Raw genomic sequence first — 23,214 nt, 5'->3', positions numbered from 1 at the left:
AAAAAAAAAGAAGAATTGAATTTGTTATGACTGTGATCCCAGACGGTCAATACGAAGATAAAAGAAAATAAAGAAAGCACAGTTACGACGACTGCATTCTTCGAACATTCAAAAACACATGTAACATTATACTGTTGATACACTGTTTCACATTCTGCCTCATCATTCACGCTTAATCCCAAAGAGTATCAGTAATTTCAGTTCAAAACTGCTAAGAGCAAATAATCCTCCTAAAATCTGAACATTGTGGCTGTCTGGCCCATCACAGCGCTGGGCCCGCAGCAAGTGTTATAAGGCTGACGAACCAGAACTTGGCGACCACTGCCCGCCGCAAGAGTGAGTGGTTCCTGGTGTTGTGGACACATGTCGTGTTAATCCTTTCGTGAGCCGTGGGAAACATGCTTCCCACTACAATGAACTCGCTCCTAGTCCCGTGGGGTTCACAGTTCCCACCTCTGTACGGTGCTACCACCTAGTGAACAGTATAGGGTACTACTTCCAATCGGAAGTTCCCGCCGTTTTTGCTGTACCTTCGCGCAGAGGCATTGTATAGCTGAGTGTTGCTCTGTAGAGGAGCCTTTCAGTGCTGTTTGCGTGACATTTTGTGATTTTTTTCCCTCAAAGCTATAGTATACGGTAAATACTTTTGATTTACCCAAATTTATGAAGGAAAACGTAAAATTGGAACGAGGTGAATTCCAGTTTGAAACAAAAGGAGCCATTTCTGCAGTAAAATGGGTGGATAACCGTCCAGTCACTTTCCTGTCCTCAATTCATGACCCTTGAGATACAGCCACAGTGAAAAGGAAAAACAAGGATGGTACCAGTACAGAGATTTCTTGTCCTGAAGTTGTGGCAGAATACAACAAAATAATGTGTGGTGTCGATAAGTTTGATCAATTACGAGAAAGGTACGCTATTGGCAGACGTTCTGTAAAATGTTGGCACAGAATGTTTTATTTCCTGGTGGACGTTGCTGCAGTGAACAGTTTTATCCTGTGGAAAATAAGTAAAAGAGAAAGTGGACAGCATGATCACCTCACATGCAGGATCCATATAACAAGACAATTGATCGCTGGCTTCTCATCCCAAAAAAGGCGTGGACAAAAACCTGTCTTTCTGGCAAAAAGGGGTAAAGTACCTGAAGATTTTCGTCATGTGGCTGTAGGGGAGCATCAACCCATTTTAGGAGAAACCTACTGGACGTGCCGTCATTGTAGTACCAAAGCTGCGGAAAAGAGCACTCGCTGTGTTTGTACATATTGTCAAATACCACTTTGCATAGACCTATGTTTCAGAAAATTTCATGACAGGTAATTGTGAACAATCATTGTAACAAGAGAAGTAAATTTATCAAATAAATATGACATATATTGAAAAAGTTGTTTTTGACATTTAACTCCGAGGAAGGGCAGTGGGAAGAATACTTCCCACCTTGTTGTGTGACCTCACTTTCACAGTTGGAGCAAATTTGATATTCTGTATGATAAATATACCTATCTGTCAACTACTATCTGCTCTCCATTCATTCAAAAAAAACTGCTCAGTAATTTTGCCCAATAAAGGGTTAAGGAAAGAATATATGGATCAGAGAGGAATGAAGATCGTTTTAGTGACGATACGAGCTGCAAAAAGAGAAATCTACTGACATAAGCGAATTCGACAAAGAGTGGACTGCTGTCTCCCTGCACCCGTGAACGATGATCTCGGAGACAGCTGATTCGCTTTTCGGCTGCTACTGTCGTCAGCATCTATGGAAACCGGTTGAAGGACGGTGAAACATCAAGTGGGGGAAACTGTGTTCACCATCGACGTCTCATCTCAGGACATGGAGGTCGGAGGTTTACCCGCCAAGTCAGGAGAGGCAGATCTGAGGATCTAGTATAGTGCTGGTGGCGGGCCAGTGTTTGGCAGAACACCGTTCAGTGCACATTGTTAAATACGGGACTCTACAACAGACAACGCCCTACGTGTTCTCATGTTGACACAGCGACATCGGCAGTCGGGACTACAGTAGGCATGGGATCACCAAGACGGCAAACAGCTGCTCAAACACGCTTATTGTACTCTGTGGGATTTTATCTGCGCTTCCACGAGACATTTGGTAGTAACTCAAATCCTCGACATCCGCACACGTACTCCACAACGCACGGTACGACGGGTGGCAGAGGGTACCCTGTTACACTACTAGTCATTTCCTTTCCTACTCCACTCGTAAATAGAGTGAGGAAGGAACGATTATCTATGTGCCTCCGTATCAGCCCTAATTTCTCGTATCTTACCTTCGTGATCCTTAAGTGAAATGTATGTTGGCAGCTCTTGAATCGTTCTGCAGTCGGCTTCAAATGCTGGATCTCTAAATTTTCTCAGTAGTGTTCCTCGAAACGAGAGTTGCCTTCCCTCCAGGGATTCATATTTGTGTTCCAGAAGCATGTCCGTAACACCAGTGTGTTGTTCGAACCTACCGGTAACAAATCTAGCAGCCTGCTTCTGAACTGCTTCGATGTCTTCTTTTAATGCTTGTGCAGTACTCAAGAATAGATCCCACCACTGCTCCATATGCGTTCTCCTTCACATAGAAACACCGTTTCCCAGAATTCTTCCAATAAACCGCGCTGACAATTCGCGTTCACTGCCACAATCCTCACTTCCTCGTTCCATTTCATATCGCTTTTCAACGCTGCAAGCAGGCAATTAAATGATGTCAAGCAGAACACTATTAATGCTGTATTCGAACATTACGGGTTGGTTTTTCCTACTCATCCGCATTAACTTACATTTTTCTACATTTGGAGCTAGGTGCCACTCATCACAGCAACTAGAAAGTTTTGTAAGTCATCTTGTATCCTCCTAAAGTCACTCCCCTTTCCGTACACCACAGCATCTTCAGAAAACAGCCGCAGATTGCTGCTCACCTTGTCCGTAAGAACATTTATGTATATAATAAATAATAGCGGTCCTACCACACTTCCCTGGGGCACTCCTGACGATATCCTTGTCTCTGATGAACACTCGCTGCCGAGTACAACTAGTGCTCAGAGCACTGTGGGACTTAAGATCTGACGTCATCAGTCCCCTAGAACTTAGAACAGACCTAACTAAGCTAACGACAGCACACACATCCATGCCTGAGGCCAGATTCGAACCTGCGACCGTTGCAGTCGCGCGGTCCGGACTGAAGCACCTAGAACCGCCAGGCCACAGCGGCCAGCTACAACGTAGTGGATTCTTTTACTTGAAGTCTTCGAGCAACCCACATATTTGGGAACCTATTCCATACACTTCTACCATCATTAACAGTCTCCAGTAGGGCACCATGTCAAACGTTCTAAGGAAATCTAGAAATTTGGGATGTGCGTGTTGGAAAATGGTGAAGGAGAACGCTTACGGGGCGTTAGTGTGACCTACTCTTGAGTACTGCTCGAGTATTTGGGATCTGCACCAGGCCGGATTAAAAGAAGACATCGGAGCAATTCAGAAGCAGGCATCGAAGTTTTGTTACCGGTAAGTCCAAACAACAGCAGGTGCTACAGACATGCTTCGGGAACTTAAATGTGTATCCTTGGAGGGAAGGCGACCTTCGTTTCCAGGAACACTACTGAGAAAATTTAGAGATACAGCATTTGAAGCTGACTGCAGAACGATTCTACCGTCAGCAACATACATTTCGTTCAAGGACCACAGAGGTAAGATATGAGAAATTAGCGCTGATACAGAGGCACATAGACAATCGTTACCGATAGTCAGTATATCATGACAACTTTCGTACCACTTGCATCCCGTTACGCTTCATGTCTTCCCCGACGGCAGTATCATCTTCCAGTAGGGTAACTGTCTACGACCCAAGGCCGCAATCGTGGTACAGTGGTTTGAGACCATCTACATCTACATCATATTCCGGAAGTCACCTAATGGTGTGTGGCGGAGGGTACTTCCGGTACTACTATCTGATCCCTCCAACACTGTTCCACTCGCGAATAGTGTGTGAGAAGAATGATTGTCGGTAAGCCTCTATATTGGCTACATTTTCTCGAATTTTCTCGTTACCGTCAATACAGGAGATGTATGTGGTGGGAAGTAATATGTTGTCCGCCTCCTCCGGAAAACTGCTGTCCCGAAATTTCAATAGTAAATCTCTCCGTGATGCACAACGGGCCGCTCTTGTAACGTCTGACAGTGGAGTTCGTTTAGCATCTTTGTAGCACTCTTTCGCCAGCTAAACGATCCTGTGACGAAACGCGCCGCTCTTCGTTGGATCTTCTCTATCTCATCTATCTGTCCTACCTGATAGGGATTACACATAGATGAACAATAATCAAGAATCTGGCGAACAAGTGCCTTATAAGCCAATTCTTTAGTGGATGATTGAACTCACACTGAGGGCTTAGCCAAAAAATGCCCTTGATCTCAACATCGTGGAACACGTCTGAGACTCTATCAGGTGCCAACTCCACGACCACAAACACCAGCCCATAATGTACGGGAGCTGCGCCGCTTTTGTGTACATATCTGTTGCCACACACCTCTGGAAATCTACCAAGGTCGTTTCTAATCCCTACCACATAAAAAAGCTACTGTACTGTGTTTCAAAGATGGACCAACACGCTCTTCAGCAGGTGTTGATCACGTTTTGGCTCATCAGTGTGTGTAAGAAACATGGGTAAACAGCTGTCGCTGGTGGTCTCTGTACTACACTACTGGCCATTAAAATTGCTACACCAAGAAGAAATGCAGATGATAAACGGGTATTCATTGGACAAATATATTATACTAGAACTGACATGTGATTACATTTTCACGCAATTTGGGTACATGGATCCTGAGAAATTAGTACCCAGAACAACCACCTCTGACCGTAATAACGGCCTTGATACGCCTGAGCATTGAGTCAAACAGAGCTTGGATGGCATGTACAGATACATCTGCCCATGCAGCTTAAACACGATACCACAGTTCATCAAGAGTAGTGACTGGAGTATTGTGACAAGCCAGTTGTTTGGCCACCGTTGACCACACGTTTTCAATTGGTGAGAGATCTGGAGAATGTTCTGGCCAGGGCAGCAGGCGAACATTTTCTGTATCCAGAAAGGCCCGTACAGGACCGGCAACATGCGGTCGTGCATTATCCTGCTGAAATGTAGGGTTTCGCAGGGATCGAATAAAGGGTAGCGCCACGGGTCGTAACACATCTATGTAACGTCCACTGTTCAAAGTGCCGTCAATGCGAACTAAAGGTCACCGAGAAGTGTAACCAATGGCACCTCATACCATCGTGCCGGGTGATACGCCAGTATGGTGATGACGAATACACGCTTCCAATGTGCGTTCACCGCGATGTCGCCAAACACGGATGCGACCATCATGACGCTGTAAACGGAACCTGAATTCATCCGAAAAAATGACGTTTTGCCATTCGTGCACCCAGGTTCGTCGTTGAGTACACCAACGCAGGCGGTCCTGTGTGTGATGCAGCGTCAACGGTAACTGCAGCCACGGTCTCCGAGCTGATAGTCCAAGCTGCTGCAGACGTCGTCGAACTGTTCGTGCAGATGGTTGTTGTCTTGCAAACGTCCCCATCTGTTGACTCAGGGATCGAGACGTGGCTGCACGATCCGTTACAGCCATGCGGATAAAATGCCTGTCATCTCGACTGCTAGTGATACGAGGCCGTTTGGGTCCAGCACGGCGTTCCGTATTACTCTCCTGAACCCACCGATTCCATATTCTGCTAACAGACATTGGATTTCGACCAACGCGAGCAGCAATGTCGCGATACGATAAACCGCAATCGCGATAGGCTACAATCAGACCTTTATCAAAGTCGGAAACGTGATGGTACGCATTTCTGCTCCTTAGACGGGGCATCACAACAACGTTTCACCAGGCAACGCCGGTCAACTGCTGTCTGTGTATGAGAAAGCGGTTGGAAACTTTTCTCACGTCAGCACGTTGTAGGTGTCGCCACCGGCACCAACCTTGTGTGAATGCTCTGAAAAGCTAATCATTTGCATATCACAGCATCTTCTTGCTGTTCGGTTAAATTTCGCGTCTGTAGCACGTCGTGTTCGTGGTGTAGCAATTTTAATGGCCAGTAGTGTACTTGTGTCTGTGAGACAATCGTCTGCCGACCGAGACGGTAGCAGAACCGGACAGCTGGCGCTCACCTCCTGGTGGACCTGCCGGAAGGAGAGCCTGGCGCCCTGCTGATGGGAGACGACGGCCTCCCGGTCGCCGTAGCGGTGCGCCGCCTGCTCCACCAGCCGGCCCATGGTCAGCGCCAGCAGCGGTTGCGCGCCCGGCTGGTGCCAGTAGCTGGGCCGCCACGCCTGCTGGCTGCATCTGCAACAGAGCCGCACCGGTACTGCACCTCTGCCAAGCAGCGACGAGCATACTCCACCGACGGGCATCGATATGGAAGTAGGATCGATTATAGTCCAATTCTTTTATCTTGGCGGCTCGCGCATGCCCGCCCAGACGCGGGAGATTGCTGCGTTGACAGTTGTGCGCGCCAAGAGAAGCAGCACCATAGTATACTTCGCAAACTTACGTTTAGGGGGGAGCGCACAGTTTATGAAGTAAAGCCAACACGGCCGCATTAACCCTTTCGCTGCTACAGAGACGTGCTTCCCGCATTCCGCGATGTGCGCGATTTTGTCACCATTGCACTGCTCGCCTGTGCAGACACATGGTCTTTCGACTGCTTTGACACACATTATCATTCGATTTCACAAAAACTATTTGCCCCAAAAATTTGATTTTTACACATCTTCTTGACTCATGATACCTTCCCCCCATAAATGACTTAATTTTGTTTCGATGTTCAACGCAGGTATTGTGCAGCATTAGATGTAGTAAACCATTGCACGAAATTTTCAGAGTTTGCAGAGGTAAAAGTCCACAGCGTATACTTTCCGTATGGTCGATTTTAGTTGCCACTAGAAATTTCAAAAAATTACATTCAAACGAATAAAATTCATGAAGTAAGTCACTTCGATATTGTTTTTAAATAAAGAAAATATTAAACATCGAATGACGTTTCAACTCAGAACCTTTCGCTTACCAGCCAAACACCTTAACCATTACGCTAACGCAGCTAACCATGTAATAAACCTCCTGGAGGACTTTAATATGTCACGCAAAATCCCGACAAACACTGTTGGTATCATTATAAATTACTCACGTTTCATCGAAGTTTCAATAGGAAATAGACAATTACCGCTGTTCTTCATTGTGAAAGAGCAGTTAGTGAGAATGATACAAACACCTTTCCTTGCTATCGCCTGAATTAGAAGGCTTATTGCTTGTTTGGTTTAATTAATTAATAGAATATGAAGCAGCTAGCATAAAGAATGCTTCTTCCAAGCTTTCTATAAAAGAAAGTCTGCTATCAAGACATTGCTTTTGTTCAATTACTGTATTTATGACTGAATGTTTCTAAAACTGAAGACACTCGTCCGTGCTCTGCACTGCAGTCGAGCTCTGGCAACGTCGTTCTCTGTTCATTGGCTGACTGTGTTTTGTGACGTCAGATGCGCAAAACGAATCTAAACTCGGCCGCCGTCATAAATGACGCGCACTTTAGTCGCCTTGAACAGGGGGCGGGGCATAGTCGTTGAGCCGCGCAGCTGCAGAGGCCACCAGTAGGGGCGGCGACCTAAGAGAGCCTGTGTAAGGTGTCAGGCAAATCCAACACCTTCCATGAAAACCCTGAAATGACAGCAAATCCGGCAGCATGTCACATAGCTCCGGATAAATCCTGACATTAAATTAACCAAAGTAATACGATCAACGAGTGAGCAAATGGAATACCACAGACTAACACAAGAACGTCTAAATGCATGTCATACCTCCCACCGTGAAACAGGCGCAGTTCCGAGGGTAGAAACAAGAACAGAACCCGGGAGCAGAGACGTGTAAGCGAGAAGGCCCTACGATAAGGGATGGATACCCACATCACCAAGAGCAGCCCCCACCCCATGTTTACCCTAGGACGCCTAAGAGAGGGGTTTGTTGAACCCACAATTTTTTTATGTCCCCTGCTTTTGCCCAAGTAACTTTCGTACTACCTATTCCCTTTGAGTTATTGGTTGTTGGCTAATTTATGGAATGTTAGTGTCAATATATTTTATAGAAAATTCCTGTTTTGAAAGAAAAAATAAATAAACTTATTATGGGTCCAACAAACCCACCCCTTAGGCTTCCGTGCTATAGAAAATTTCCCGTAGTAGGATTTCGTATTTCTCATCTCTGCAACAATGCAAGTTAGTTTCTTGTTGGTTGATATTCTTGCTATTCACAACAATCAGTTTACTTTCAGAGGAAGTGATCTTTGATGTCAGTCAGCTGTTATTTATCTTGTAAACTTGCAGTGAGTTAGTGCAGTTCTGAACACGTAGGCCTCCAGTAACTTTGGTGTCCTACATAGCAACAACGAAACCAAGTAAAAGCTTACTGATGTTGTCAACAATGCACCATGATAAAGGCAATGTTGGAGGAGAGAAGAATAAAACCGAGATAAATGCATACTATAATTCCACTAAAGGACGAATTGATACCATGATCAAATGGCGCGTATGTACACCTGCAAGAGGGGAACAAAGAGATGGCCTCTATCTGTATTTTACTCTCTCATTGACATTTGTGCTATCAATGCAACCACCATATTCATCCAGCAACATCCAAGATGGAATGAAAAGAAACACACAAAACTTTATCTTCTGCAAGCTGGGATGGAACTAGTGAAACTGCAGGTAGAAGAAAGAAGTGCCAATGCAAGAGGGTTATCTAACCAAGTTGTTCAATCAATGGAGACTATTCTACAAAAGAAAATCAAAGAAGTGACAACAGAAGCACGTCAGCCTCCTGCAGGGAAAGGTCGGTGCCATATTTGTGTAAGAGAAGCTAAAACAAAGAAGCAGAAGTACAACAATCTAAGCAAACCAAAACAATATTGTGGACAGTGTCATAAACATGTGTGTAACACACATTCAGAAAAAATTGTGATGTGTCTCTCTTGCCTTGAAGTTGAGGACTCAGAGTAGTCTATTGTATATGAACACATCTGTATTTTGTATTTTAATATGTCAATTTTTTATTCACTCAATCCAATATTTATAACGATTAACAACATTTATAAACCGATGCCTTAGTTAAAATACATAAACCATTTTGGAAGTTGTAGTTTTTCGTCAGTAAACTTATTTAATACCTGTGTGCTCACCGAACCCCCCCCCCCCGCCCCCCCTCTTAGGCATCCAAGTTAGAAAAAAAGGCTTGGGCGTCCTAGGGTTAAAAGATAGAGCCCTCCAGAAGAACAGTATAGATCTTACGATAACACTAAAAGGGCCACAACAGCTGCAAGTTTTAGCGTGAGACTATCTGCATCTCTGTTACGTTGCAAACGTTAAAAACATTGCCCCACCACGAAAAGTATAACGTTTCTCATTGGATAGACAGAAGTTTTGTAGGCAGAGCTTAAGGTTAACATTGAGACTTTGATTGGTCAGTTGAAAACACAACCAGATAGCTTTTCTAAAACCAACTTAGGTAAATTGTAGTAAGGAGAAGTTAGGAGAGAGTTGCTTCCGAGACGGCGAGGTGAGGGGAGCTGTGCTGTCCGCCGCCCCCTGACGAAACCGACAAGGTAATGAACGCACGCGATGCCGCATTTTTGAGCGCATAAGGCTTCACTCAGAACTGCAGAAGTCTGATCTGTTACATCCCCTTTTTGCGTAATACTAGTGTCGATCGTCAATTAAATCTCATGGTGTTCACATTTGCTACTTGAAGTAAAAATCTGAAACGCGATGATTTTTCTGTTATGTAATTATTGAGAAGCCACATCAGCCACTGTAATTTGCGACAAGTTAGATAAGTAATTAAAGATAATTGAGGGTCACTGTAGACCATTTTGATAGTTTTCCCTTTTATGAAACTTAACTTAAATCTAGATTATAGATGTGATATGGCATAGGTCATCCTTCAATCCATTATAGAACTTGGAAAACTTGGAAACCCATTCAGGGAATATTCGTTCTCATTTTTGTTGAATGCAGTTGGTTTTTATCATCCTGTATTAAAATATTTCCTTTTATCAATAGTGCAATTTATAAACAATGTTTTGTGAGTAGAATAAAATTTCCAATGGTAAACTTAGCTGCTTTTTCGACGTTATTTTACCAGCTAACTAAAAATAGGCAAGCCTTGAACCCCTTCCAATAAATTTAGTTAGTATTAAGATTCTTTTACAGTGAGTGAAGTGGGGCTGACGCTGAAATCATTAAGTGTTTGATTATACCATCGCTAGTCTCACTGAACTCTTCTGAACTCTACATGTCATGTGTGGTCTGGCGTCTCCTTACCAGCAACAGGTCCCAGGTTCAAACTAGTCAATTCCCTAAAAAACACGCTCAGAGCGTCGTTGCGCGAAAGTGGTAGCGAGACACGACTTAGAACAAACAGACACCACGCAGAATGTTAGACCTGTATACAGAGAGAGTGGCCATAGGTGAAGTAGCCCGTGATTGATTGATTGATTAGCTTTGGCAGAAAAATGGCGCCAAACGTCTCTCGCGCTTCCTATGTTCGCCGTGCTTTTGAGTTGAAGTTCAGAGGACTTTTGGAAACGATTAAAAGGTATTTGAATTATTGAGAGACTTGTTATGCATTGTGCATGCATGTTCGATTTAGTTGTAGATCGTTTTTAGTACGTAATTAGCGTTTGCGATCTTAAATAAGACTTGAAGTAATGAAGCGTTTTGTGATGAAGTCGGTAGGCCTACATGTCTGAAGTAAACACGTTAGTAATTGTACAGTATTGTTTTTGACATCTGTAATTCGTTCTGCAGACGTTCGTAGACGATGCCAGGTTGTGCTGCATTTTTGGTTGTTCCAATAGAGGCGAAGGTGGATTTTGCATGTTAGCATTTCCACGCTATGAAGAAAGAAGAAAGCAGTGGGCAGTGGCAGTCAACAGGGCTGCCATAAATCAAACAGGAGCCCTGTGGAAACCAACCAAGTACTCTTATCTGTGCGAAGTAAAACGTTTTTGCTTTATACTACATATAAAACAACTTGAAATATACATAGTTAAATTTGAAAACAGATCTGTAAACTGGCTGTGTCAAACTTTATTTCATTCCGAATCAGATGACTAGGCATTATTTTGGTTTCAGTATTATTGCCTGACTGTTGACGCAGGCAAGTTGTAAGCACGTTTTCCGCAGTTGTTGTGGTTGCCGAAACATTATTCGTAGTAAATAACTGTAGGTACTCTTGAAGACAGTTTTTAATAGGCCTACTTACTGTGGGGTAGAAGGGATACGGTAGTTTTCTTGTTATATTTCGTCGTTTATTACAGTAGCCTACATTTAACATTTGCTCAAATGGCTCTGAGCACTATGGGACTTAACTACTGAGGTCATCAGTCCCCTAGAACTTAGAACTACTTATACCTAACTAACCTAAGGACATCACACACATCCATGCACGAGGCAGGATTCCAACCTGCGACAGCAGCGGTCGCGCGGTTCCAGACTGTAGCGCCCGCCTAGAGAACCGCTCGGCCACCCCGGCCGGCCACATTTAACATTACCTCAGTATATTAATATATGAAAGAAGAGAAAGTCTTAAGCAGTTGTTTGCTTTTGCATGGCACAAGTAAACAACTGCTTAAGACTTTCATTTATCTTACGTAATACAGGTACGTTAGATCTTCAGCGTTATGCACTTCCGATACAAAACAAATGCTATACACTATATTTTTTATTTACGTTACTTTCATTGCAATATGTCTAGTAAACGAACTTTAAAGGAGATAAATGCAAGTAACGAATAATTTTTACAGCCACTGTATCAAATTTTCCTGTGCTGTACGTAGTAGGCTACTATGAGTATATTATAGCTGTAAAGAAAGGCATTTAACGAATGATTTCGCCATATTCTCTTGTGCTTTTGATTCGATGAGTGTGTACTCCGCTACTCGACTACTGGCCATTCAAAAGTCCCGCCCGCAGTTTGGCAGAAAAATGGCCGCCGTATCGTCCGGTTGGCCACTCTCTCCCTAAACAGGCTCTCTACGGCGACCTAGGTGGCAGACCCTTAGGTTTCCCAGCCATTTTAAATAACATCGCACTGCATCCCTGTCACCAGTTCGGATACTGTACATGAAGCACTCCATTACGCACCATTATGGACTGAAGCGTCAAAGAAACTGGTATAGGCATGCGTACTCGAATACGGAAACATGTAAACAGGCAGAATACGGCTCTGCGGTCGGTAAGCCTATATAAGACAAGTGTTTGGCGTAGTTGTTAGATCGGTTACTGCTGCTACAACGGCAGGTTATCAAGATTTAAGTGAGTTTGAACGTAGTGCGACAGTCGCCGCACGAGTGATGGTACACAGAATCTCAGAGGTAGCGATGAAGTGGGCATTTCCCCGTGCGACCATTTCGCGAGTGTACCGTGAATGTCAGGCATCCGTAAAACATCAAATCTCCGACATCGCCGAGAAAAAGATCCTGCAGGAACGGGACCAACGACGACTGAAGAGAATCGTTTAACATGACAGAAGTGCAACCCTTCCGCAAACTACTGCAGATTTCATTGCTGGCCCATCAACAAGTGTCAGCGTGCGAACCATGCAACGAAACATCATCACTATGAGCTTTTGGAGCCGAAGGCCCACTCGTGTAGCCTTGGTGACTGCACGACACAAAGCTTTATGCCTCGTCTGGGCCCATCAACACCGACATTGGACTGTTGATGACTGGAAGCATGTTGCCTTGTCAGACGAGTCTCGTTTTAGGTTATATCGAGCGGATGGACATGTACGGGTGTGGACACAACCTCGTGAATCCATGCACCCTACATCTCAGCAGGGGGCTGTTCAAGCTGGTGGAGGCTCTGTAATGGCGTGGGGCGTGTGCAGTTGGAGTGATATGGGACACCTGATACGTCTAGATACGATTCTGACAATTGACACGTACGTAAGCATCCTGTCTGATCACCTGCATCCATTCATGTCCATTGTGCATTCGGAGGGACTTGAGCAATTCCAGCAGGACAATGCGATACCCCGCACGTCCAGAATTGCTACAGAGTCGCTCAGGAACACTCTTCTGAGTTTAAACACTTCCGCTGGCAACCACACTCTCCAGACATGAACATTATTATCAGGGATGCCTTGCAGCGCGCTGTTCAGAAGAGATCCTCGTGCTCTTGCGGATTTATGGACATCCCTGCAGGATTCATGGTGTCGGTTCCCTCCAGCACTACTTCAGACATTACCCGAGTCAATTCCACGTCGTGTTGCGGCACTTCTGCGTGCTCGCGGGGGCCCTACACGGTATTAGGCAGCTGTAGCAGTTTCTTTGGCTCTTCAGTGTAGTACTGTGTTGATTACCTTCAATTTCGATTTGGATACAATTAGGACTATTTGCATATTGTTTACATAGGAATTAGCATCCGTTCTGGAATTTATCGGCTTCCAGTGTGAAGTCGCGCATTGCAGTCTCCTGTCCTGTACCGTTTCTGAATGTACGACTGTCCGGCCGCACCAACTGGCTCTGCTTTTTGGTTTGGAAATTTACAAGCTGCAAGGAATTTAATTCATACCTAACTCGGACTTGGCCGTGGAAAGCAATGTATTTCGTTTCTACTTAGAGGTGTGTCAATTAATTAGGAGACTCACTAACGTGAACAGGGGATTCAACACTAACAACGCAGATTTTAGTTTAACAACGAGTGTGTGTGTGTGTGTGTGTGTGTGTGTGTGTGTGTGTGTGTGTGTGTGTGTGCGCGCGCGCGCGTTTTATCGGCTTCGACTCTCCGTGACCCCATGAAGTAAAGCACGCCAGTTTCTTCTGCCCTGCACTATCTCCCGCTGACTTTCCAGATTGGAATCCATTACATTTGCGATGCCATCGATCCACCTCATCCTTTGCTGCCTTCTTATGCATTCGATCTTTCCTGCATTATGCGTCGTTTAAAGCGAACCAGTCTTCTCATAATGTGCCCAAACGAGGTCAGTTTTTGTTTCTGTATCAGACCGTTCAAGGAGCAATCTGGTTTTATTTGCTGTAATACTGACCTATCCATTCTCTTTGCAGTTAATGGAACTCTAATGAGTTTCCTCCAACAACACAATTCAAACGTTCTATTTTACAATGTTCAGCTTTTCTTATGGTCCATATCTTACATCCGTACATCACAACTAGAAAGACCGTAAACATTACCATATGGATCTTTCTTGTTAAAGTCACGTCTCTATTTCTTAAAACATGTCACGAGTGGACATTGTCTTTCTTTTGATTTCGTGGCTTAAGTTAAAATCAGCAGAAATATGGGAGCAAAGGTAGTTGAAAGTAGAAACTGCCTCCATTGTTTCACGTTTCATATGCCATGAAGTGATAGGGTAGTTGCCATAATTATCATTTTCTCGACATTCAACAATAGATCGGCATTTGAACTTTCTTCTTTCACCTTCAGTAGAAGCACTCCGTCTTCAGGCCACAAGTGGCCCACCGGGACCATCCGACCGGCGTGTCATCCTCAGAAGAGGATGCGGGTAGGAGGGGCATGTGGTCAGCACACTGCTCTCCCGATCGTTGTGATGGTTTTATTTGACCGGAGCCGCTACTATTCGGTTGAGTAGTTCCTCAGTTGGCATCACGAGGCTGAGTGCACCTCGAAAAATGGCAACAGCTCATGGCGGCCCGGATGGTCACCCATCCAAGTGCCGCCCACGCCCGACAGCGCCCGACAGCGCTTAACTTCGGTGATCTGACGGGAACCGGTGTATCCACTGCGACAAGGCCGTTGCCTCTCACCTTCAGTAAGAGGATCTTTAATTCCTCTTCATTTCTACCATCAATATCCCATCATTTGCGTATCTACGGTTGTTTATATTTACCCCAGCTATTTTAATTCCGGTTTCTTCTTCTTCTACCATGGCGTTTTTCATAATGTATTCTGCATACTGATTGGATAAAGAAGGTGACAAAATGCTGCCTTTCCGTACTCCTTTCTGAACGTTGACCCATTCAGAGATAAAAATTAAAAAAATTGGTTCAAATGGCTCTGAGCACTATGGGGCTTAACATCTGAGGTCATCAGTCCGCTAGAACTTAGAACTACTTAAACCTAATTAATCTAAGGACAACACACACATCCATGCCCGAGGCAGGATTCGAACCTGCGACCGTAGCGGTCACGGGGTTCCAGACTGAAGCGCCTAGAACCGCACGGCCACACCGGCCGGCGATAAAAATCAATGAATGCAGGAATCAACCTGTTGCACAGCTACAAAAAATTCTTAACGACCCTTGGATTATTAACGTACTGGCGACAGTTGAATGCAAGTGAAAATCTTAACATGTTACAGAGAGAGCTGAACCCATGAGATACGTAGGTATCAAACTGACAAAAGGTGGATAGGGAATAGTTACGATAACTACTTACCACCTGGTGGAGGCTCTCACAGCAACAGCGGTACCGAAAATGGTGACACCTATACACCAGTGACATGACTATCCTCTGCTGTAAGTAAAGAACAGGCAAACTGTGATCTGAATCAAGGTGGTTCAAACGGTTCAAATGGCTCTGAGCACTATGCGACTTAACTTCTGAGGTCATCAGTCGCCTAGAACTTAGAACTAATTAAACATAAGTAACCTAAGGACATCAAACACATCCATGCCCGAGGTAGGATTCGAACCTGCGACCGTAGCGGTCGCTCGGCTCCAGACTGTAGCCCCTAGAACCGCACGACCGAATCAAGGTGGAAAGGGCCGAGAGTATAGTGCGTTCGTGTTGGAGTCGCCTTGCTGCAACCGTTGGTCTGAAGAGACACTGGCAAACCACGGCTGCGGTGGTCGCACTCTATGGTTTTATAAGCTTGGAATGACTGCACTCCGGTGAGCTACAAACCGCAGAAAATAGGACCGCTACCAAGCGCTGGGAGGGACAGTGGCCAAGGACTGCTGCGACTTGGAGAATCGACAACGCCTTCTGTCGACAGTAGTTTCACTACCTGACTTGGCTCAAACCATCGTAACACGTTCGTCTTTGTATTCCTGTGTCCCCTCGAGGTAGAAGAGCTGAGCCAATTTTTATCTGAGAGTAATGTTTGCCGTCAACTTGTACAAAATGATCATATCCGAAATCATATTCAGGAAGACTGCTCCTCAATATGTCAATAATTTGTCTGTTACGATCCTTTTTCTTCTGAATATTCAATAAGGGGTTAATCGGCATTTAATGTTCACGGGACCTCGAAATAAAACTGAACTCCTATAATAAGTCCCCAATGTGCAACTGATTTTCGTCGTTAATGACCTCTCGCAAGCACACATGCGTCTACATCTACATCTACATCCATACTCCGCAAGCCACCTGACGGTGTGTGGCGGAGGGTACCTTGAGTACCTATATCGGTTCTCCCTTCTATTCCAGTCTCGAATTGTTCGTGGAAAGAAGGATTGTCGGTATGCTTCTGTGTGGGCTCTAATCTCTCTGATTTTATCCTCATGGTCTCTTCGCGAGACATACGTAGGAGGGAGCAATATACTGCTTGACTCTTCGGTGAAGGAATGTTCTCGAAACTTCAACAAAAGCCCGTACCGAGCTACTGAGCGTCACTCCTGCAGAGTCTTCCACTGGAGTTTATCTATCATCTCCGTAACGCTTTCGCGATTACTAAATGATCCTGTAACGAAGCGCGCTGCTCTCCGTTGGATCTTCTCTATCTTTTCTATCAACCCTATCTGGTACGGATACACTGCTGAGGAGTATTCAAGCAGTGAGCGAACAAGCGTACTGTAACCTACTTCCTTCGTTTTCGGATTGCATTTCCTTAGGATTCTTCCAATGAATCTCAGTCTGGCATCTGCTTTACCGACGATCAACTATATGATCATTCCATTTTAAATCGCTCCTAATGCGTACTCCCAGATAATTTATGGAATTAACTGCTTCCAGTTGCTGACCTGCTATATTGTAGCTAAATGATAAGGGATCTTTCTTTCTATGTATTCGCAGCACATTACACTTGTCTACATTGAGATTCAATTGCCATTCCCTGCACCATGCGTCAATTCGCTGCAGATCCTCCTGCATTTAAGTACAGTTTTCCATTGTTACAACCTCTCGATATACCACAGCATCATACGCAAAAGACCTCAGTGAACTTCCGATGTCATCCACAAGGTCATTTATGTATACTGTGAATAGCAACGGTCCTACGACACTCCCCTGCGGCACACCTGAAATCACTCTTACTTCGGAAGACTTCTCTCCATTGAGAATGACATGCTGCGTTATGTTATCTAGGAACTCTTCAATCCAATCACACAATTGGTCTGAAAGTCCATGTGCTCTTACTTTGTTAATTAAACGACTGTGGGGAACTGTATGGAACGCCTTGAGGAAGTCAAGAAACACGGCATCTACCTGCGAACCCGTGTCCCGGCACGTTGTGAGCCTTACTACGGTCATTGTCTTAAAAGGACGCAGCCTGTTCTCTTGGCTGGAGAGTCTTTCACAGAGTGTGTGAATGGAAAGAGTGTTGGGACCCTTGATGTTAATGTTGTAAATTAATGACCTTGCAGTCAATATTAACAGTAAGTTCAGAATTTTTGAGATGATGCAGTCACCTACACTATGTGATCAGAAGTATCCGGACAGCCCAAAAGCATACGTTTTTCACATTAGGTGCATTGTGCCACCAACTACTGCCAGGTACTCCACATCAGCGACCTCAGTAGTCATTAGACATCGTGAGAGAGCAGAATGGGGCACTCCGCGGAACTCACGGACTGCGAACGTGGTCAGGTGATTGGGTGTCACTTCTGTCATACGTCTGTACGCTACATTTCCACACTACTAAACATCCCTAGATCCACTGTTTCCGATGTGATAGTGAAGTGGAAACGGGGAGGGACACGTACAGTACAAAAGCGTACAGGCCGACCTCGTCTGTTGACTGACAGAGACCGCCGACAGTTGAAGAGGGTCGTAATGAGTAATAGGCAGACATCTAGCCAGAGCATCACACAGGAATTCCAGACTGCATCTGGATACACTGCAAGTACTATGACAGTTGGGGGGGGGGGGGGGGAGGTGAGAAAACTTGGGTGTCATGGCCGAGCGGCTGCTCATAAGCCACACATCACGCGGTAAATGCCAAATGACGCCTCGCTTGGTGTAAGGAGCGTTAACATTGGACGATTGAACAACAGAAAAACGTTGTGTGGAGTGACGAATTACTGTACACAATGTCGCGATCCGATGGCAGGGTTTGGGTATTGCGAATACCTGGTGAACGTCATCTTCCAGTGTGTGTAGTACCAACAGTAAACATAGGAGGCGGTGGTGTTACGGTGTGGTCGTGTTTTTCCTGGAGGTGGCTTGTACCCCTTGTTGTTTTGCGTGGCACTATCACAGCACAGGTTTACATCTATTGTCTAAGCACCTTCTTGCTTCCCACTGCTGAAGAGCAATCCGGGGAGTGGCGATTCCATCTTTCAACACGATCGAGCACCTGTTCATAATGCACGGCCTGTGGCGGATTGGTTACACGACAATAACATCCCTGTAATGGACTGGCCTGCACAGAGTCCTGACCTAAATCCTATAGAACACCTCTGGGACGTTTCGAACACCGACTTCGTGCCAGGCCTCACCGACCGACATCGATACCTCACCTTAGTGCAGCACTCCGTGAAGAATGGGCTGCCATTCCAAAAGAAACCTTCCAGCACCTGACTGAACGTATGCCTGCGAGAATGGAAGCTGTCATCAAGGCTAAGGGTGGGCCAACACAATATTGAATTCCAGCATTACAGATGGAGGGCGCCACGAACTTGTAAGTCATTTTCACCAGGTATTCTGATACTTTTTATCACATAGTATATAATGAACTACTGACTTTAAAAAAAGAAAAAACGCTACACAGATATATATTCAGGTCTTGATAGGTCTGATAGTGGTGCAAATATTGGCAACTTGTTTTAAGTGTCCTGAAATGCACAATGCATACGTATCTGCTGCAGGGAACTGCACACCAGCTCTGTTGGGTAGGCGGTTGCGAATCGCGACGAGCAAGTCCGCTTCGTCCGCTGGCTGTACATGAATAATGGCTGCATCGAAACAGTGTCATTAGCGGTACAGGTGACGTCGAAGGACAAAATGTTCTGGTTACAGTCCCGTCGACGACGAAATCGTTAGTGTCTGAGCAGAAGCTCGGACTTGGTAGGATGAGAAGGAAATCGGCTGTATTCTCTTCCAACAGAACGGTTCAGGTATATGGCTTTAGCAATCTAGGGAAACAGATTACATTCTTGATGGATTGCAGCGTCATATACACTGAAGTGGAAAAAGTTATGGGATAGCACATACACACATGGGATGCACAAACACAAATAGCGCTAGTGTCGCTTGCACAAGATATAAAACGCAGTGAATTGGCGGAGCGGTCAATTGTACTCAAATGATTCATCTGAAGAAGTTGCTGACACGGTTATGGCTGCACGACAGGACTTAACAGACTTTGAATGCGGAATGATAGTTGGACCTAGAAGGATTGTACATTCCATTTCAGAAATCGTTAGGGAATCCAATATTCTGAGATCTGCAGTGCCAAGAGTCTGCCTCGAATATCACATTTCAGGAGTTACTTCTCACCACAGACAATGCAGTGAACGACAGCCTTCACTAACGACCGAGAGCATCGGCGTTTGCCTAAGTATTGGGTCAAGGGAGGTTCTACCCAACAGGGTGAACCGAAAGTTCCGTCACGATGACGTCATCCAAGATGGCGGCGATGACATCACCCCCGCCACAGGGGGATTCTGCCCCACAGGCAGCCCCAAAAGTTCCGTCACGATGACATAATCCAAGATGGAGGCCATGAAGTCATTCAAGATGGTGGATTTTGGGGGTAAGTTTGAATTTTGGCGAGAAGATAGGCAATTGGGCTACCTACACTACCCTAAGTCATCTGACCGCCACCTCGTCCTAGGAAATGGCGGGAAGAGGACTTGACCCGTGCTGGACATAAGTCTTTATGTTGCATGCACTATTTAGTTAAACAATTAGATGCACTACCACCATCCAGTGTAGTCGCCATGGGGTCCGGAGTCCCACTGACCAAGTACACAGTACTGCCACCAGAGGGTGCTGTCATCTGTTCTGTGACATAATCCAAGATAGCAGTTTGGGGTGGGGGGAAATACCTATTTGCAGAGTGCAGATGCACCAAGGGCGCGAGCCACTGCCAGATGCAAGCCAGCGCGAGCCATCACCCTCACGTCACTGCCGATGGCATGTGAAAGTTCTTCGACTGTTATACTGATGTCACATGTCTATCTACATAAGTGCCAAGTCATCCTCTGGACCACATGCACTTGTGTTCACTGCTGCCATTTGCACACGGGGACAAGAATGTGGCAGCAAGAGGAATCCAAGGAAACGTCGACATGGAAGCGGCGGGAATCAGGGAAGTAGTCAATTTTTTTCCATCGAGTTAACATTATACTGTATGTCTATTGGGGTACCAGTGGTACATGCGAGTTGGCTACTGTATTTGATGCTTTTCAGAAAGACAGAGAACCATCCACCTCTAAACTTACATGCAACTGCATTAAAGGATAACAGAGAGTGGACTGGGTGATGCATTGAGATGGAGCTGTAACAAGGTACGATTTAATGGTAGATTGATGATGCATTCTAGAGAGGGAGAAGTTGCTGCAGGTCAATTTTTCCACTGTTCTGCCAGGATGCATCAGTCACGTGACATAGCCAGTGTTCGACTCATATACAGCCGCGTGTTCTGTATGTGATTTAAAGCACTGTCTACTTGGCGATCGTTAACGGTAAACCTATCGGTCATCAGAGGACTTCTATCTCATGTGTGATGAAAAGTGACACACTCCTCTAAACGAACTTTGATTTATGCGATGTACTACATCCCCCTGTCGCATCTACGGTGTAAAATCGAGACTCCAGCTTCATAACTAAGTTAGCAATAGGTGCTTGTGAAGTACTGCTGTTTACAGAGTTAGTGGCGGAATGACTTGTAATTTTCATATGTCTTTCACTGCTGCTATGTGTTAATCTGTTTCCTTGTAAGAAGTATCCCCCGTTACTAATGATTATTTTATATAGGGCTGATGCAGGCATAGTATAATTTCTGAACGATGATTGGACGTGAACAGTGGACACTGTACATCTCTGGAAAGCTATATTGTGCTTGTATCACGCAGAGCAAATGTTTTACGGAAGTAGTTGTTTCGTTTTACGGTTCGATAACATAGTTTATCGTACAGAAACCAGAAAGAAGGATCTATGTCATGCACTTGAAATATATTTCTTACATTGGAATATTAACAGCGCTGCAATCCACACGGCTGATAGGTCGGAAGCTCAAGTGATCTAACATTATAGCTTGATTTAGTGCAGAATGTTGTAGCCTTAGAAGTGCGTGTGTTCATGTTCTCTCTTACCAAAACCTTCCAGGTACTGATCCTAGACTCTAGAACAATACTTTAGAGGTAATAGCATAGTTGATTTACGTAAAATGCTTCGAACTACATCCGTCTTGAGCTCCATCACGCATAAAAATCACCTGTTTCTTGTTCTTCTTAACCGTCTGCTATTACATCACAACACTTTTAAATATGTTACTATATACCGATAAGGGGTGCTAATCTCCTCGATATGGATGCATCTGGAGAAATCTTGAGTACTTGTATGGGCGAGGACTTGGCTAGCTCCATTCATCCACGAGATGTGGACTGTAATGGTCTACTTCTGGTCGGTTGCAGAATACATCAATAACGGTGCTGCAGGACGGGTTGGTCAGTGACAGCGTGAGGGGTCTTTCGGTCTCTAATTTTACCCTAGGAATATGAGAATGTTCTGTGATCCCCATCAGCATAGAGATAGATCGTAAATTAAGCACTATGCTGAAGGTGTTAGAAATATATAGAGCTCTGTCTGGTATACTTTGATCATGTATGTGCTCAACAATTAACAATAAGTGGTCATACTGCACAGTCATTTACCTACAATCGCACTGATACTAGCAAAGGAGAGAGGGGGGGCGGTTTAGCTATGACACTGAAATTGGGAAGCATACTGTCACAGCATTGCTCGGTGTTGGAATTACTGTAAAATTGCTAAAATTGTTCACATTATCAACTGTGATGCTTACAAAATCAAATAGAGGTAATGCAGGAGTAGGTTTAATAATGAATAAAAAAATAGGTGTGCGGGTAAGCTACTACAAACAGCATAGTGAAGGCATTATTGTGGCCAAGATAGACACGAAGCCCACGCCTACTACAGTAGTACAAGTTTATATGCCAACTAGCTCTGCAGATGACGAAGAAACTGATGAAATGTATGATGAGATAAAAGAAATTATTCAGATAGTTAAGGGAGATGAAAATTTAATAGTCATGGGTGACTGGAATTCGTCAGTAGGAAAAGGGAGAGAAGGAAACGTAGTAGGTGAATATGGATTGGGGGTAAGAAACGAAAGAGGAAGCCGCCTGGTAGAATTTTGCACAAAGCACAACTTAATCATAGCTAACACTTGGTTCAAGAATCATAAAAGAAGGTTGTATACATGGAAGAATCCCGGAGATACTAAAAGGTATCAGATAGATTATATAATGGTAAGACAGAGATTTAGGAACCAGGTTCTAAATTGTAAGACATTTCCAGGGGCAGATGTGGACTCTGACCACAATCTATTGGCTATGAACTGCAGATTAAAATTGAAGAAACTGCAAAAAGGTGGGAATTTAAGGAGATGGGACCTGGATAAACTGACTAAACCAGAGGTTGTACAGAGTTACAGGGAGAGCATTAGGGAACAATTGACAGCAGTGGGGGAAAGAAGTACAGTAGAAGAAGAATGGGTAGCTCTGATGGTTGAAGTAGTGAAGGCAGCAGAGGATCAAGTAGGTAAAAAGACAAGGCCTAGTAGAAATACTTGGATAACAGAAGATATATTGAATTTAATTGATGAAAGGAGAAAATATAAAAATGCAGTAAATGAACCAGGCAAAAAGGAATACAAACGTATCAAAAATGAGATAGACAGGAGGTGCAAAATGGCAATGCAGGGATGGCTAGAGGGCAAATGTAAGGATGTAGAGGGACATATCACTAGGGGTAAGATAGATACTGCCTACAGGAAAATTTAGGA

The 23,214-nt window shown here is 44.6% G+C and overlaps 1 protein-coding gene and 1 pseudogene across 1 annotated transcript in view; both read right to left on the bottom strand.

Moving 5' to 3' along the window:
* LOC124802803 (medium-chain acyl-CoA ligase ACSF2, mitochondrial-like) overlaps positions 1-23,214 on the bottom strand; it is a 223,243-nt gene that overhangs the window by 138,874 nt on the left and 61,155 nt on the right. The window contains exon 2 of the mRNA XM_047263807.1: positions 6,165-6,339. Coding sequence (XP_047119763.1) covers positions 6,165-6,339 — 175 coding nt within the window. The remainder of the gene's footprint in view (positions 1-6,164; positions 6,340-23,214) is intronic.
* On the bottom strand, positions 14,697-14,824 carry LOC124803922 (annotated as a pseudogene).

This window comes from Schistocerca piceifrons, chromosome 6, assembly GCF_021461385.2.
Source record: "Schistocerca piceifrons isolate TAMUIC-IGC-003096 chromosome 6, iqSchPice1.1, whole genome shotgun sequence".
In the NCBI taxonomy this organism is placed as follows: Eukaryota; Metazoa; Arthropoda; class Insecta; order Orthoptera; family Acrididae; genus Schistocerca; species Schistocerca piceifrons.
The sequence above is the reverse complement of the archived record's forward strand: the minus strand, read 5'-3'. Positions and strand labels throughout refer to the sequence as shown.